We start from the raw sequence: 18,470 nt of genomic DNA on the forward strand, positions 1-18,470 counted from the left end.
GCTGAGGCTTAACACGTTCTTCAGGTCAACACTCGCAGGTGGGCTCTCCTCCACAGAGGAGTCGGGCAGACGCAGAAGCTTCAGCTGCTCCACTCGGCCCTCGTCTTCATCATCACAGACATGCACAAACAGCGGCTGGTCAACAGAACATGACGGCGCAGCAGGAGGAGGAAAAGGAGGAGGAGCCGGCAGATCTGTGAACTGGTTAAAGTCAATCCGGTCACTGCTGCGTGTCCTGTCAGCACTTACCAAATATTCACTCTCTGCTGTCATGGCCACCCTGGCCCTCGTCCATAAGGCACCACTGCTCCTGTCAGCTCTGCACAGCAATGTCAGACTCACTGTCTCCACCATGAAGACTTTATATGAGTGCATCAGACCATTACTGCTCAGTTTATAGACTGACTGGCAGCTCCAGTACTTGGGGCCTGTCATCAGCCTGATCAGGCTCCTGAACCTGAGCTTTGGACTTAGATGTTCATGAACAACTGAAACTTTTAATCCTCTTGTATCATTTATAGTGTTTTTTATTTTATTATTATAATGTGGATGATGGGCTGCCCAGTCTAATAAAGCACAGCACAGTCTAAACAGTGTGATCTCATGAGCTCAGACACAGAAGCATGTATTTGACACTTTATTGCATCAGTTCCATTAATAGAGGACAGACTCACTCTGAGTTGTCTTGACATTAAAGAGAATTCAGTCCTTGCTACCAGTCAACAAATCAAAGTTTACATGTATAAGTGACTTAAAAAAATGACCAGCTTTGTCCAGTTTTTACATACTTTTAACAGCAGGAGTTCGATGTTAAAGAAAAGGGATGTAGACTAAGAGGTTAAGGCTTGACTACAAATGTAAGATGTTTCTTCTTGGAGAAAGGTTTGGTTCTCTTAACTACCCAACAATGAGCATCTGCAGTGTTTTCCTAAGTACACTTAAAACAAACAAACAAAAAACATGCAGTAGAGTAACAAAAGTATTAGCCCCATCCAAGAAAGTTTGATTTTCTTTACTTTAATAACTTCTACACAGAATGAATGAGTTTTATGATATTTTTAAATATAGAAACACTACTTGACGACACTGAGTTAATTTTTGAGAAACATTAATTTGACCATATTGATTTCATAAAAAATATATAGATTAGCCATTCTAAAGACTCCATGCTTTGTGTGCATTAAAACACCAAGCATCAAGAATGAAGTTTATCCAGGGCTAATAATTCGGTCTTTATTTGTAATGTGATGTTGAGACGATTCATCTACAGCTGTAACTATATGAGCTGACTGAGGTTTCTGATAGTCTCTCACCAATCTCCTACGATTAGAACAATTTTGGATACAAAAAAAAAAACATACAGTTATGTTTTGGTTTACAACAGCCACAGCTGTTATAGTTTTTTCTTTTTTTTTGGTTTGACAGAACACTTGACAGTAACATTCACATTTCAAATCAGTAAAAATCCAGTAATAAAAGCAGTAGAATCACTCATTCACTACAAATGGTCCTGTACTGCATCAGTGTTGGCGGAGCATGGGCTAGTGACTGGGAGCAGCTTTTCACCTTATGGTTTGTACCTTCATTTCGCTGTGATTACTTCAGTTTCTCAGATCTAGTGCAAACTGCAGGAACAGGAAGTTTCGGTAGTAATGTCACTCTGGTTTCTTCTCAGGCTAAAATTAAACCAGGTCTCTAAACTAAGCCTGGGGGCAACTGCTGCCCCTGACATCTCCTGTAATTGAAGGGCAAAAGACGAACCCAACTGGGGGTCAGACTACATTATACTGACTGGTTTGCAGCCCACAGCCTAGGGTTTTTGGCAGCCCTGCTTTGTATGAAGAAGAATAAGTTATATTTTGTATACACGTTATTATATTTGAGCTCTTGACTGCTGTAGTGTGAATGATGTGACAGCAGATTTGTACAGCAGACAGAGACAGAGAACATGAGCTGTGTGAAGACAGCACGACCTGCTGTTTGGAATGATTTAAGATGACCAGCGGTCAAAGAATAATAATTTAAAAAAAAAAATCCAAGCTGCAGTAAAATTAATTTCACTGAAGAAAGAAATACAATATAGTCGGTTTATCCGTAGTTTACTGATAGTTACTAAACTGGGCTGAGAAATAGAATAAAAACAATATTATCTTAATTTTCAATTTTAATATAAACTGACAGACCATTTCTTCTTCACCTTCTCATCATAAGGTTTGCACAATCTGAAAAGTTAATTCAGTTTAAAATGAATCTACTGCATTTTGTCACAAATGCAAAAACAGTTCTGGTCAGTGCAGAATTTTTAACAAAACCACAAACAAAAACAGTTAAACACAAAATACTAAAAACACTGTTTTTAGCAGAACTGAAAGTTTGAGATGAGTAATATTGCACTTTCCTCAAGAACTTGAATGTATCACTGATTGTTTGGGCCTTAAATGTGTTAATGTGCTACAGTTTGAAGGTGGTGTGTATGGTTAAATCTCTCTCCTGCAAAAAAACAAACAAAAACACCTACTACCTGCATTTCTAACAACTTGATTGGTTTAAAGCAGCCCTTCTCTCATTATTTAATTATCAAAATAAATCATTGTTATTCTGTGACCTCTCAGCGCGAGTTGCTTCATGTAAAAGACAGTGAATAGGACACCAGCTCCAGCCCACACTCTTCCATAATGATCAAAAAGGAAATAAAAACATTTGTAAAAAAAAAAGTAATGATTTTTGAAAAAAAAAACTCTCTCTATATATAATGTAAAATTATATGCACAGTAAAGATGTATAAATGATTACATTAAAAACATAAGCTGTGGAAAAAAGACAACCAGGTTGTTTTTCTTATGGTTTTCTCATCACTCATTCACTTAGTCACACCCACACACAAACACACTTCCTGGCTGTACGATGATGTCAGGATTTCATTGTCAGCATGATGAGTGATGGGTGCAGGACTTCACTCTACTGTCACAGACTTGGCCAGATTTCTGGGACAGTCCACCTGTAATTGAAAATAAAATTAAAAAAAGGTTCAAGGGACTAAATAACTAAAAAATAAACAGGATGCAAACAAAGAATTTCTGATATTGAGTAAATGTCAGAACTAAACTCAACGATTGGATAAGTGTTAACCAATCACGTCAGTGTGACAGAACTGACCTGATGTACATCAACAATCCAGAGGCAGACGTTAAGGTGTCTCTTTTCAAAGTTGCTTCAATACTGTTTTATTTTTAAACTTAAACTGAGTCCATTTGATGTTGTTCTACATGAATCCAATATGTGCAAAAGGCTCAGACCTTGTATTATTTATAACAGTGGTTCTAAAACTAGAGTAGGCAGTGGTACTTGGGCTCCTTGAAGTGGTATGTTGGGGAATCTGATTCCCATAATATTAGGTGAGGTAATCTTTTTTTTTTCTTGTCCTCTACCTCGCCCTCTATCTATTTTTGTGGTTTCAGAATTGATTAAAGGGACAGTTGTATCAAACTTTATTTTACAAAATGACTTTGAATTATCTAAGAATATGCTGTATTCTACACTTTCTATAATGTCCTGAGTTTAACAGCTAGGCCAATGCCGCAGTATTTTAATGTTGGAAATAACCCAAAAGTGTTTTTTTGAGGGTTGGAAATTATTTGATTTCTGTTGATTTTTTAACCGTACATTGTTAGTAGCAGATGGATAGTGTATTGGCATATTTTAATTTAAATGTTTTTCAGATGTCAAAAGGCAAAAAGCAAGTCAATCTGTCAACCCAACAGTTCAAGTCCTCAGTGTTTGTTTTTCTTGAAGATAAACTGTATTTTCTTTTCATAATGTGTTGAACAGGTGTCTTCACATCCTGTCACTGTGTGTAAATCCAAAAATGTTCCATGTACATGTTTGTGACAGGCCAGTCATGTTTAAGTAGACTGTTCTAAATTTATTCACATCTGGAAGTAAAAGAAACTTTGTAGATTATGTATAGTTGAAACATTTTCAAAAATATGCTTTTTCTTTAGTCATTATTTAAAATGTTTAAAAATGCTTTTGGTATTCAAACATAAAAACAGGTCCACTGAATAAAAAAACTATTATATAAACCTTCATACTTGTGTCATATGTTGTGTCCCACAGTGACATATGTGGGACAATACTTACATCAAAACCCCGGAGGACGGCCAGGTGGAAGGACAGCAGCTGCAGAGGTATGACGCTTAGGATACCCTGCAGACAGTCCACAGAGTGAGGCACATTGATGGTGCGGCTGGAGTTCTTGATGGTCTCGTAATCATCCTTGTCACAGATTACAATAGGACGACCCTGAAAAAAAAAACAAAGAAGGACAAAAAAACTCTTTAAATGAAAAAAGAATTGTTAATATGATCCTTAATCTAAAGATGACACACCAACTGTTAAGAGCAGATCATAAAAACAGTCTTTTTCCATACCTCTTGCCCACATCTGCTGCAGATTATCCTAAGGCATGATGTCACTCTAAACCAACTCCACCCTTATATTTACTGAGGTGAAAGATTAGAGATGTGGCACAGACTCACTGCATGTAAATGAACCTGCTGCGGTTACGCTGGAGTCACGTTTGAACTTATCAGCTCAACCGTAAAGTGAAGACATACTTTTCCAGTTTGAAATTAAATAGGTTTGTTGGTTTCCACAACGGGCAAGGATATTAGCACAAAAAAACAATGTGGTTTGGTTCCCATTTCCAACACAATACAGAATACACACACACACACACACACATATATATATACACACACACATATACATACACACACATATATATAAATAAACTAATGGTATGGCTATATTTAAAAATAGAAATAAAAGTGCTTCAGTTTTCAAACAGAGATAGAAATACATTTGTATCAAACAAAAACATCTGTTTTAGATACAACAACAGAAGACAACACTGACGTGTTCGACTCTCACCTGTCGTGCGACGACCTGCTGCAGGGCGTTCTGACATTTGATGTAAGTGTGATCCCTCATGATGATCATGATGACTGGCATGAGTTTGTCCACCAGGGCCAGAGGACCATGTTTCAGCTCCCCAGCCAGGATTCCCTCAGAATGCATGTAGGTGATCTCCTTGATTTTCTGCACCCAGTGATGAACACAAACAGGAATTCTGATAAAACAGTTTACATTTTTTTGGCAAAGAGCATTTAGTAACAAAAATAAATATTGGACATCACTGACAGTACCAGCACACCAAACTGAAGATGACTTTAACTAAAATACTCAATGAGTTGAGTACTTAAGCCCTGTGAGGTGTTAAACTAAAGTGATATAATAACCATATAAATTGTTTATTTGTAAAATCAGCAGTGTTTAGTAGGTTGAGACACTTAAGAATGATTACTATTTTGGGTATAGAAATGCTAACTATACTCTGAATATTGTGATACTGAAGCATCAACAGCAGAAGCAGCAACATTTACAAAGCCACGGGCCATGTATTGATTGCTAGAGAAGAAGAGACTAAAAGAGAAGTCCAACTTTCTTTCAGCCTAGTATATATTCTTAAAGCCTGAAGATAGCTAATGTATACAATAATACATAAATTATAGAGCAGACAAAAGTAAATGAGTCTCAAACACAATAATGCTAAATGCTCACCAGTGCTCCTTCCAAGCAGGTAGCGTAATGGTAGCCTCGGCCCATGATCAGGACACTCTTCTGCTGATACAACTCAGTTGCCAACTTCTGGATCTCATCATCCAAACTGAGGACTTCTTTAATCAAGTCTATATGTCAGAAAAACAGATTTTGTTCCATTTATTAGTGGACATTATACTGAAAGAACCACAGCAGTAAATTATGTAAGTATATTGCATATTAAAACCTTGATGGCAAATGGTTTAGAGCTGTTTATGATGTTGGGCACAGAACAGGGTAAAAAATTTGCTCTGGCACAGAACAGAACTAAAGTCTTCAGGGAAACTTGATATTACTTGATAAAATACAACTTGATAAAAAAAAAGATGGTTAAGTGTTCAGTCAATACGTTTTAATCAAATATTTTACCAGGATTTATCCAGCTGAAGCAATACTGTGTGGTATTTACCTGGAAGCACTTTCAGGCCTTGGATTATCTCACAGCGTCTGGGCTGCATTGAAATCCTGTCATCGCACATCAAGAGAGCAAACATGACAAGGGCCACAAACTGGCTGGTGTACGCCTGAAAGAAGAGAAATTAAACAATTATTTATATTGAGTCACTGGCCACATATGAGGATGTCACAGCCTGGAAGTATCCCCCAAGCCAGGGGTTTGACACCCCTTTACTAAGGAGAAAGTAATATCCCTGTTTGGTACCATTAAACTTCAGTCACAGAGCAGCAACTTGATCCTAACTTTGGCCTCTGTTTCAGAATTTGTGGAGCCATAAGTGTGTTTTCTTTTTGTTTTGATAGCCAAATTTGTGTCCAGCTAATAATCTGCACCAGATGAGAAGTGCAGAAAGTTTTTTCTTTATTGGATTTTTTTTTCATTATTTTTTACATGCAATACTAAATGGCTTGCAGATGAGATCAGTCAAGCTAATGTGGCTCATGGTGTCAAATCTGGCACACACAGGGATGTCATTGGTGGGTACAAAAAAAAACAAAAAACAACAACAACAACAACCTGCATTTCCTAGGGTATTACCAATTGGCTTTGGCTTGAAGGTACCCAATATTACTCCATGAGACAAAAGGTCCCTAAGGAACCCAATGACACACCAACATAAGCAAATGGCAACACACCAATCACAATAGGCAACCTCAGCGCATCTGAGAAATGTTGTCATCTCTATCCCCCTCTTTTTCTTCCTTCATCTGAAAGCTTGTTTGGAGTGCTGCCATGCCCATTTGGAAGATTTAATTAGTGCCTCAGTGAAGCTAAGTTCTTTCATGAGACTCACTAGAGTCAAACATGTCTGTCTCTGGAGCCAAGAAAATAGCTGTAAAATCTTTACACTGGGTTTTTTTTCTCCCCTTGAAAACAGCCTCACAACCGAGTCCAAATTTTGACATTTAGGGCTGTAGTCTCTGATGGGCCAACATGTTTAATCCACACAGTAAAATGCATCATACAGTGCATGCCATCTGTGTTGAACACCCTCACACAGTGCAGCTGAAAGGTCTCTCAAACTAAAACAGATGTGGACTGGAAAACAAACTTAACCCTGTACATTCCCAGAGGACCCTGGTATGTCATTCAAAAATGGCATTTACTGTCTGTTGAGACTGTTAACATTTCTATAGCACATAATGTATTTTGTCTCAAACTATACAATAAATCTTGAATATGACCAAATGAATTGGAAGAATTTCTTCTGCATGTTTTCCACCCTTTCTTTGAAAAATAAAATCAAATTAGGATGAAAAAATTCTGAGATATTTAGAAGCTGTGTTGGATACACAGTCTCCAATGATGTGATGATATATGCTGTGCAGAATTTGTGCTGTGCTGGGTGTGGGTGTGTGTGGCCCAACCATCCAAGCAGTTAATGATGGCGTCTTTATGACGTGCTCTGGGGCTTTGGTGCAAAACAAGAGTTGCTGAGCCAAGCCCAGGGGCTGAGCAAGGGGGAACCTGCGCCACTGTACACCAGTGGGTTCCAAATGTAAACTGCCTTTGGGTTTTGGGAGAAAATCTGCTTCAAGGGCCAAGTTGAAAATATCAGGGTTTTTATCTCCCTGTGGCATCAAAGAAGTGGAAAATGTCAGCTTGTATTGACTCACAATCGAGATTTCATATGGGTTCTATTCAAAATCCACTAAAATGTTTGTGAAGGTCATTTATAAAATGAAGCAAGAGTGTGGACTGCTTTTGACAAAGTTCAAGTTTAATAAAAAAATAAAAATATCAATACTATATATTATAAAATACAATATATAGTATTGAGATTTAGTTTGATAGGTGTAAAAAACCTCTAGTCAACATCACCACTGAAGGTGGAACTATAAACAGTCAGACAACCCTGGCCCAGGAGTGTGCTAGTAAAACACTGTATATACACTGTTTAAAAAGTGTTTGTAATGCAATGTTTTAACTTAACTAAGAATAAAGCTTTAGCTGTCAGGACTATCAACACCCATAGTCCCTCGACTTTAAGTCCTCTTATGGTGAACTACAAGGCTAAACTGTAAGGTCATGAAAACTATACAATGTTGCAATAAAACTGTCAACACACACTTTATAGGATACATTAACTACACACATATTTTTTTAAAAGGGCAGCAAATAGGTGTCCTATGCCATCATTTACTATCTATAATTTAGGTTTTACTTGTAATAGGAAAATAAAAGGAAGACAGAAGCATCACCATTTAGTTCTTAACATTTTCCTTTATACTTCAACTTTCATGTAAATTCTTTGTGCATTCTTTTATAGGCATTTAAAGCCACACACTTGAGTGCTCAGATGTGGACTTACCTTGGTGCTCGCCACTCCAATCTCTGGCCCAGCATTGATGTGGACTCCACAGTCTGTCTCCCTGGAGATGGAACTGCCCACTGTGTTTGTGACGCCCACAGTTAAAGCCCCTCTCTCCTTACAGTAGCGCAGGGCCATGAGGCTGTCAGCAGTCTCCCCTACAGGATTGGTAGGAATGAAAAACACACCAGTTCATTAAATGCAACATATCTGACAACAAAATAGAAGCTGATTTATTTGCTTTTTCTGAAACTGCTTTATAACCATTACATGAATAATTTGAAGCAGCTTCAGAGGAAAACCTCAGGGCAAACCACAGACATATCGCCCACACACATACAATACGTGCACACACAGCTCATGCTGGTTTTCTCAACTCACTCAGCAGTGCCCAAGAGAGACATTATTTCTAAAGACCTGGAGTGATTCCATAAAAATTAGGTCAAAGGCTCAAATAACAGTAGGTTAAAAGTCTACCAGGCTCCCACCTGACTGGCTGATGAAAAAGCAGACATCATCGCGAAAGACAGGAGTGTTCCTGTCCAAGAAGTCACTGGCAAGCTCAACCATGACGGGCAGCTCAGTTAGCTCCTCCAAGACCTGCCGAGTCTGAGCAGTAAAAGAAAAAGATGTTTACCATTGTTGTGTAAAAATAAAGCCGTCAAACATGTGTGCTAACATACAGTATGACCTCACGCACCTGTGGCCACATTACATAGTTTCCTACTTGCTTAAAACAACATAAAATGAACAAGCAGACAAACACTAGCATGATTTGCATTTGCAGGAAAAAAAAAAAATTGTAGACAAGAACTCACTGCTACTCCAGCATGGTAGCTGGTGCCACAGGCAATTAGAATGAGTCGCCGACACCTCTGGATCTCTTTGATGTGGTCCTTTAATCCACCCAATATCACTGCAAAGCAAACAGATTAATCATCACTTAATTTTAAGACTTTTGCATCTTGTTAAAAATGCCAACAATAAGTTAATGAGGCGTTGAGAGAAATCTGACAATGAAAGCCAACATGTGACTTTCCATGTGTGCTACAAATGTGTCTGCCTGAGGACAAAGAAAACTCACTCCTACAGTATTACGAGTGTGCTTTGAAGGACAATTGAAAGCAAAATAAATGCTGTTCAATTGTGGAAACAATATATTTAAATGCACCTGTGTTGTTATCGAAGTTGATTCTCCCCCTCATGGTGTTGACCACAGACTCCGGCTGCTCAAATATCTCTTTTTGCATGAAGGAGCTGTAGTTGCCTGTGGTAGAAACAAAACAAATCACTAAGGCCTTTCACAATATCTCCCAGTTTACCTACGCTTTTTGGATAACAATGGGAATTCATTGTAATATTTTTGTGACAGCCAGGTTTTCTTGAAAATGGCTTAGGTCCAATCTCCACAAAAATAAATCACATAAAATAAGACATTTGAGTATTTTTCTATCACATTTACAATTTAATGGTTAAAAAAGGCCTTGGAATGATTTTCTTAGCCTTTTTAAACAGTTTTTAAAACAGTCTGGGGTAATGTGAATTAGGTTACTCAGCATAAAGGCTGAGGCTGTGGATAGAGGCTGAGCAATGACAGGACCACGAAAGAATGTCAAGCTCTGCCAAATTTAGATTTCCTCTGCCCTCTGCTGGATGATTCAAAATAAAAGACCAGAGTCGAAACATATTACACTGTGAATAAATGGGGCAATAACAAATTATTAGATTTCGTAACAGTAGCTAATTAAAGCTATGGTTACAACATAATTAAATAATAAACAACTACAACATTTGTCAACATGCTCTGTATCCATGTTGATGTATTTTCAATTATTAGCAAATATATAAAAGCCAAATCAACTGACTATAGCAATTAAACCATTATTATTTTAAGAAACAAACCACAGATCAGTTGTTTTCCACTTCTCTGATATCAGCAGACATTCAATTAAGTGTTAATTTCCCACTGTAACACATTTGTCCGAATCTGAATCAGTGATGTGTCTCACAATGTGCCCTTTTAGCAAAGTTACATTATACTACAAAGTTTGTTATTTAACTTATTTTGACAAATTATAAAAGAGTATGTGGCCCAATGGCTTTCAGGATCTTACAATAATTTAACAAATTAATTAATAATGACATAATGATGACAGATATCTTCCTGTACTGCTTTAAATGAATCTGATTTGCAGAGAAAAAATGGGATAAGTTTAAGATTTAACTTTTTTTTAAAACATTTGTCTATTTATTACAATCAATAAAACACTTTTGAGAAAATGTAAGAATAATCTATTATGAAACGATTAACCATTTGCAAGATTACCTCAATCAATACAATTTTTTATTGTTATTGTTAAAGAACAATTTGAAATAAAGTGTCCTGCATTATCTTAATACTCTATGCACCAACTCATCTACAGTACCACCTCATATCATCCGTGTTCAAGTTAAAAAAATATCCATTTAAATTTTATTTTAGAGCAAACAACACTAGTGGTTCCAGACCACTCCTAAGGACAAAGAACAAATTTATTTTTATCATTTATGCTAGACTAGAAAAAAGTACACTGACTGTTAATTTTATTTCCTTTGTCAAATGGTAATATCCGGTTTGTAGGAAAGACAATGGTCTACTGACAACTTAATGGAGTGAAGCAATATTTATAAATGTGCCAATGGATAGTTAAGGCGATTGTTGAGATTTAGAAACAAACATAAAATCATCCATAACCCTCGGCTTATCCGGAGCCGGGTCACGGAGATAACAGTCGGAGCAGGGATGCCCAGACTTCCCTCCGGGGGGGCATGCGATGTAAATGCCCAAGCCACCTCAGCTGACTCCTCTCGATGTGAAAGAGCAGTGGCTCTACTTCGAGCTCCTCTTAGGTGACAGAACTCCTCGCCCTATCTTTATGGGAGCGCCCCGCTACCCTGTGAAGGAAGCTCATTTCAGCAGCTTGTATCCGGGATTTAGTTCTTTCGGTCATGACCCAGAGTTTATGGCCATAAGTGAGAGTAGGGAACGTAGATTGACCGGTAAATCGAGAGCTTTGCCTTTGGGCTCAGCTCCTTCTTTACCACAACGGCCACGGTAATGCGGTCGCTTAATGGGTCCCATTCAGCGACCGCATTACCGTGGCCGCTGCACCGATCCGTCTGTCAATCCCATGTTCCATCCTACCCTCATTCATGAACACGACCCCAAGATACTTAAACTACTCAACCTGCGGCAGGATCTCTCTGTCGACCTGGAGGGTGCAAGCCTTTTTCCGATCGAGGACCATGGCCTCACACTTAGAAGTGCTGATTCTCATAAGACCACAATCTGCAAAAGCAGAGATGAACTCCGAACTGGACCCCACCCAGTCCTTGACTACATCTACAAATGCTGTCCATAAAGATTATGAACAGAACTGGTGACAAAGTCCCCCAAACCAACCAGGTTCAGTAGGACCCTTTCTTCTGCTTGACGGCCTCCCTAACCTCCGGTGTCCATCACCGGGTTCGGGAATTGCTGCCACGATAGGCACTGGAAACCTTAAGGACACAGCTTTATACAACAGCAGCAACGATGACAGAAGAGAACATGGTACACTCGGACTCAATGTGTCCAGACTTCCTCGGGACCTAGTCAAAGCTCTATAAGTTGAAGGCCTCCCTTACAGGGGATATGGCAAGACGCTCCCAACAGACCCTTCACAATACGTTTGGGTCTGCCAGCTCCATACAGTTTCACCCCCTGCAAGAGGATCCAACTAACCACAAGGTGTTGATCAGTTGACAGCGAGTGTCCAAGATGTATGGCCGAGAGGTCAGATGACATGATTACAAAGTCAATCATTGACCTCCGGCCTAGGGTGACCTGGTGCCATGTGCACTGATGGACAGCCTTATGTTTGAACATGATGTTTGTTATGGACAAACTGTGAGTAGCACAGAAGTCCAATAACAAAACACCACTCGGGTTCAGATCAGGAAGGCCGTTCCTCTCAATCACGCCCCTCCAGGTGAGGGTCCCCGAACAGGACGACGAAATCTTTCCAGTGACCCTCGCAGTGCCTGCAAGAAGGCCGGGTACTCTGCACTATTATTTTGCCCGTAGGCTGAAACAACAGTAAGACACCTATCCCCCACCCGAAGGCGCAAGGAAGCGACCCTCTTGCTCAGTGGGGAGAACTGCAACACACAGCTGGTGAGCTATAAGCAAGCCTACACCAGCACACCACCTCTCACCACAAGCAACTGGAAAATACTCCTTTCTTGAGGGATTGGGACCCAGTCCCAGACTTGATGATGATGCTTTCTCATATAAAATCAATTCAATTCTAAAAGTGTAGGAGAATGGATGGAAATCTATAGTCATTTTGAAACAGAAAGGTCCCTGGGGTGGAGCTGATTGGACAGGACCCTAAATAGTGTGATAAGAAGGTGCAGCCACAGAGCTGGGCAATAAAAGGCAGTAAAACAATAAAAACAGTCAATCACCCTTTACAACAAACAAAATAATGATACAGAAAGAAATTACAAGACAGAGAACAAAGTAATTAATTATTTTTAAATTATGTCTGGAGTAATTAATGGTTGTGTCTGCACATCAAAGACCAGCATCCTACACACCTTTCATTATCTGCTGCAGCTCCATCTGCAGGGTCTGGATAGCACGAGCGGGGTAATCTCCAGCTGTTCGTTTGATCCTGTGAATGGATAGGCGACCATCGGTCACAGCAGCCACATCATCATCCTCCAGGAAGATCACCCGATTTGTGTGCTCGATAACCGCGCTGTTGGAACAAAAGACACACACAAGCCCACATCAGACCACGTGAGATTTATGCTACATTGGTGAGAATTGGGTAAAGTGGGAATGTTAACAAAGCAGTTATTTGCCTTGCATCCGATGCAAAATAGTACTCCACAGCTTTCTCATCCACGGGAAACAGGCAAGTGTCCTGATCTGCCCGAGGTAATGCACCACAGCTCTTTTTGTCTTTACCAGCTGGGAAAATATAGAAAACATAGGAAGTGAATCTCAGTCACAGTTGTGCAAACCCTGTTGACAAAAATAGGTTTATAAAAATAAATTAAATACAATTACATGAGCGATAGAGCACAGGAATGTGATCTGCTGACAGCTTGTGATTACTCCTTACTCCAATCAGCAATGGGCCTCCCCTCCTGTGCAGAAACATTTTAATGAGCCAACAATAATTTAATCTGCCTTCACTTTCAGTTTGAGAGCATTGGTTGTGTACCTTGTGCCAATTGCTTCTCCGGGGTAATGAACACTCTTGAAAACCAGGGCGAAAGCTCCTTCCTGTGGTTAAACAAGTAACTCACATTATCTTTGAACCTAAGATAACAATAAAGGTAACTTTGACATAACAATAAGCTGGTGGTGTAGGTGTGTATACCGTCTTACCAGCTGCTGAATCACCCTTTCCACCAATGTGGCAAAACTGATGTCATCACTCTCTCGGTTGTCATACATGTACTTCACCAGCTTAGCAATGGACTCTGTGTCAGTCTCTGACTCAAATTCATAGCCTTTGCTTTCCTGTTTGAGGGAGAGTCCTGTTTATAAGTCATCTTCAGTGTTAACGTAAAGAGGTCTTAAAAAAAATTACAAATTGTATCTTCTCACCAAAAATTTCCTCAAGTCTTTGTAATTGGTGATAATTCCATTGTGAATGACAATGAACTCTGAGAGACAAAAATTATCATGTAACCGTTGTGAGATATACTGCTACAATATATATAGCTTTATATATGGCTTTAAACCTTCAACTTACCATTATTTTTGTCAGATCTGTGTGGGTGGCTGTTGACTGGACTTGGAACTCCATGAGTAGCCCAGCGGGTGTGAGCAATTCCCAGATGAACGTCAAACTCCACATCCATGTCAACATCCTGCTGTTCTACAATAAACAAAGAAATTCAAAAAAGAAAACATTGAGCATTTCAGAAAGATGAATCAAGGCTTCAGTTGGTTATAGAAAATCCTGGATTTGCAGGAAATGTTTTCTTACTGTGGATCTCCTCCTCAAGAGCCTTCACCTTTCCACGCTGTTTGATCAGTTGTATAGACTTGGAGTTTGACTCCCACTCTTTGTTGTTTCCACCATCAATTCCCACACCTAACAAAGTCAAAATTACAAATTAGCACAACCACTAGATTATTATTGTTAATAATCCGATTGATAATTAGTGTTAACTTCTATCACCTAATAGCTTTCTACACTTTTCTGCACTGCAATGTCTGTGCTCTGAACAGTCTCTAGTGTCTTAAATTCCTGAGGTTATACCCCTTTAGCATATCAGCAGGCAAGATAAAGGCAGCTAGCATAAATCTATGTAATATTCAATATATTAAAGTGACGCTAAACAATATCTTCACACAAAAAAAGAGCCAGATCTGTGGCTGTTATTTATTATTGTTGTTATTTTCAATGTATAATCTTGTCTGTGATCTTGTTTAATAAACATAATTTGGCCATCTAAGGACAGGAGGACAGAAAGTACTGAAAGGCAGCTTATATAGGCATTTTTTGATCTTACCAGCTGAGTCATAACCCCTGTATTCCAGACGCTGGAGACCTTTAATAAGGATTTCAAGGATCTCACGGCGAGTCCTTGGGACATGGTAATTAAGATAAGCAAAGATTCCTGAAAAGAAAAAGACAAATAAAGCAGTGATTTTAAAAAAAATAGTTTTCTTCTCACTAAATTTGAAAACTACAATTGAAATAATGGTTTCTGACTAACTTTGGCATCCTGACAAATTGTTTAATTGGCAAAAGCTGATTCATTTTTTTTTAAACACAGCTTGATTTGAGCTGTGTCACAAAATGTAATTTCAATGTTTTTTAAATGACTTTGATAGAATTCCTCCCAACAATCCATGACTATCTAACGTCACAGTATTCACAAAATATGCTAAAGGTGTGGTTTGTTGTAAGGCTGGGGGATGGCAAGCAACTGCAACACAGCTTTTCGAGCATGAGGAGCTAACATTTTTTATCATTGTCTTCTTTAACTAATAACAAATGGAAATAAAGTATCTATGATCAGACATAACAAAGACCACAATGGATTTGTGTGGTGAAAGAGCACTCTACATACTCTATTATTTCATGACAACATGGTTGAGCTGTGACTTACAAATTCTACATTCATCTGTTAAGATTCAATGCTCAATGTGTTGGTTAAAACCAGTCCTACGGGAGGGGTGATGGGGATAAAAAATAAATACTGCTTTCGTTCAAGTCAGTAAAACCTGCTTAGGGACAATGCAGTGTAATGGGTGTTTAGAAACACTGGTATGTTCGCCTCATACCAGTGTGGGAGGAGTACTCATATATACTTATCTCTGCACATTAAAATGTCTTTTAGTTGCTTATTATCAAGATGTTTTCCATATCACTGAGTCAAACAAGTATGCCTTAGTTTGATTATAAGACAACCAACGAAAACAATCACAGCACAACACGCATTTTATAAAATGTATGTGCAATATAAGTTTAGTTATCATTAAGGAAAGTGAACTACTTCTCATTGTGACACAGCAAAGCACTGCACACACCCAAATGTGACCTCTGCTTTTAACCCATCACCAAAGTGAACAGTGGGCAGCTTTGAGCACCCAGGGAGCAGTGTGTGGGGATAGTGCCATGCTCAGAGCACTGAGAAGATACTCCCTGAAAATTTACAGATCAAGTACCATGTTATACAGCAGCTGAAACTTAGCAGATGGTGAACTGATTGAACCTGAAGCCTTGCACACCCAAGTCCACTTCCTTAACCACTAAGCCACCACTGCCCCCATTGGCAAATATCTGGAATCAATAGTGAATGAAGCCCCAGAAATTCACAAATGCTGTTGGGAGTGGTGGTAAAACTGTGAATGAATGAATGGAGGACGAGTGAAATACAGCCCTACACAGTTAAGCAAGTGAATGAAAATATGGAGCCGGGGGGATGCCTGCTTTAACAGAGCAGTCATTCATTGAGCAGCAGGGGATAGAGGGAGGTAATGAGGAGTGGCTCACAGAGAAATCATGCTGCAATAGAGACAACATAAAAAATCTTGACAGGCCAAGGAATACAAGTGTCTCATACATTTCTTTTTCATGCCATTACATTTATTCTTAAATATTATTTTTAAATCTATCAAAATGTATTATCTTGGAAAATATAGGATCTGGGGGAAATTATGGTGGGAATAAACATTACAGTAATAAAATTAAGTATTGCAGTAATAAAAATGAATGTTTACCAAAATCACAATAAACAATACAACTGTACACTGATATGTGTAGCCATACAGTTAGAAATCAACTACACCCCATTTGACACTTAAAGCTGTAATGTTAAAACTGTCAAAAAAGATAAAACAGAATAAAACAAAATAGAACAGCAACACGCCTTAAGTTTGTTCCACTACAACCTTTAACCGTTTGATAACAATCATTACTGCAAACAAGACCTGTCCCTAGTGAATGCTGCTCAGCTGCCTCTTTAGGTGAGGCCACAGATTATCACTGAGCCTAATGAGGTCTAAGTTTGTAGTAATGAAGAAAGAAGACAGGAAACAGTTATCAGACAGAAGTGAAAAGGGATGAAACACAGGACAAAATAATCGAGACAGTGACAGACACCAGAAGAACATGTCAGCTGATACAGAGTCTGGCCATTAACTGTTTATATGGCATGAGTAACTATCTCTGTTGTTAACATGGGAGAAAACTCCTCTGGTTTTGAAAGCCATTTGATCTACAAACTAATGACTAATTAAGTTACAATGTAAATGAATCAAATTAACATACTCATCCCACAGGTCAGATTAGACTAGTGCGGTATATCTGTTCTTAGCTAATGCATAGTTACGTTTTACCAGGTCAGAAGAAAAGAAACTCAACCACAACAAAAACCAGGGAGAACATTTTTGTTTTTATTGCATCATTCCATTAATGTACAGAGAAGGCAATATGTTTTGGAATAAGGAAGTAGGGATAGGATCTTAAACTCAATTGATCTGTTCTGGCACAGAAAGGTTTAAAACCATCCAACTTGGCTTGAAATGTAATTTTTAATTCATGATTAATTACAACCACTAACTAGGTGTATCTTGTAAAGCTTCTTACTCGTTTTACGTTACTCAGCTCAATATTTTTTTTCATATAGAGTAATGAGCTACAGTAGAGCTAGAGTAATTTTACTTGAAATTGGAAAAAAATGAGAGTAACAGTTAGCACGCCAGGTGGGTTTCTGGTAGACTTTACATTTCTCATCACCTCATTTGACGACCAGCGAAGAAACATGATTTAAATAAACTGCGTCGCAGATTTCTTAAAGAGCACATACCATGCTAACTGTCTACACTTATTTGTTAGAGAGATTTGACCTCATTGGCAGAAGGCACTATTTCGTTACTCATCATTTAGAAAACATTACGGTAAAAAAATGAAGGCCGAAATACCGATATCTAAAAATGGCACAGCAGCATCAGTAACATCAGCCCGTGTATTATTCGCTAAGTCCGGTTAGCCACCCGGCTAAATTTCACCACACTTCTCCCTTCACTCCCAACTGATATTTCTACCAGCGTTTCAGACGTGCTCTATTTGCTTTTGCTATATCTACTGTGAAGAGAAAGATGCAGTTCTGTGGAATTATATAAATGAGTTTACATTGAAACTTACCACACATGACTCCTGTTCGGCTGATACTATCGACTACTCCCCCGGGTGGCTGAGATCGCCTGTCAAGTAAAGCCTTTCTGTCCCCGAGTATTAACCTATAGTGTGCTACCGCCTTATTCCATGTCGTAATACGATTGGCCACCAAACCCATCAGTCATACGATGTCTATGACGCAGGTACTCCTGACGTGGCATTCAGGATGCACATCCGTGAGCAGGACAATGAAGAGGTGAGACGCGTAATTAATTTATAAGAATAAGAACATCATAAATAACGATAGCAATGATAAAAAACCATAAAGTGGATCTAATTATTACTGATGTAATAGTATCGTTGTAGC

The 18,470-nt window shown here is 38.7% G+C and overlaps 1 protein-coding gene across 1 annotated transcript; it reads right to left on the minus strand.

Annotated features, from left to right (window-relative positions):
• Nucleotides 1-625: 625 nt before the first annotated feature.
• Nucleotides 626-18,296, minus strand: gfpt1 (glutamine--fructose-6-phosphate transaminase 1). The gene is made up of 19 exons (XM_008336787.3): nt 18,131-18,296; nt 14,988-15,095; nt 14,459-14,566; nt 14,222-14,347; nt 14,074-14,132; nt 13,852-13,986; nt 13,685-13,746; nt 13,528-13,607; nt 13,320-13,428; nt 13,050-13,213; nt 9,601-9,696; nt 9,248-9,345; nt 8,918-9,038; nt 8,430-8,587; nt 6,071-6,185; nt 5,623-5,750; nt 4,933-5,100; nt 4,141-4,302; nt 626-2,998 (listed from the first exon to the last, which is right to left on the minus strand). The coding sequence occupies exons 1-19, from the start codon at nt 18,279-18,281 to the stop codon at nt 2,954-2,956; spliced, it is 2,193 nt and encodes a 730-aa protein (XP_008335009.2). The 5' UTR covers nt 18,282-18,296; the 3' UTR covers nt 626-2,953.
• Between the last annotated feature and the right edge of the window lie 174 nt (nt 18,297-18,470).

This window comes from Cynoglossus semilaevis, chromosome Z (assembly GCF_000523025.1).
Source record: "Cynoglossus semilaevis isolate Cse_v1.0 chromosome Z, Cse_v1.0, whole genome shotgun sequence".
NCBI classification, from domain to species: Eukaryota; Metazoa; Chordata; class Actinopteri; order Pleuronectiformes; family Cynoglossidae; genus Cynoglossus; species Cynoglossus semilaevis.

Excerpts from the sequence above, each read along its gene's own strand:
- gfpt1 (XM_008336787.3), bottom strand. The coding sequence starts at position 18,281 with ATGGGTTTGGTGGCCAATCGTATTACGACATGGAATAAGGCGGTAGCA. Across the intron at positions 13,987-14,073 it reads AAGACTTGAGGAAATTTTTG|GAAAGCAAAGGCTATGAATT; the intron begins GTGAGAAGATAC and ends TCCCTCAAACAG. Across the intron at positions 5,101-5,622 it reads CCTGCTTGGAAGGAGCACTG|AAAATCAAGGAGATCACCTA; the intron begins GTGAGCATTTAG and ends CACTGGGTGCAG.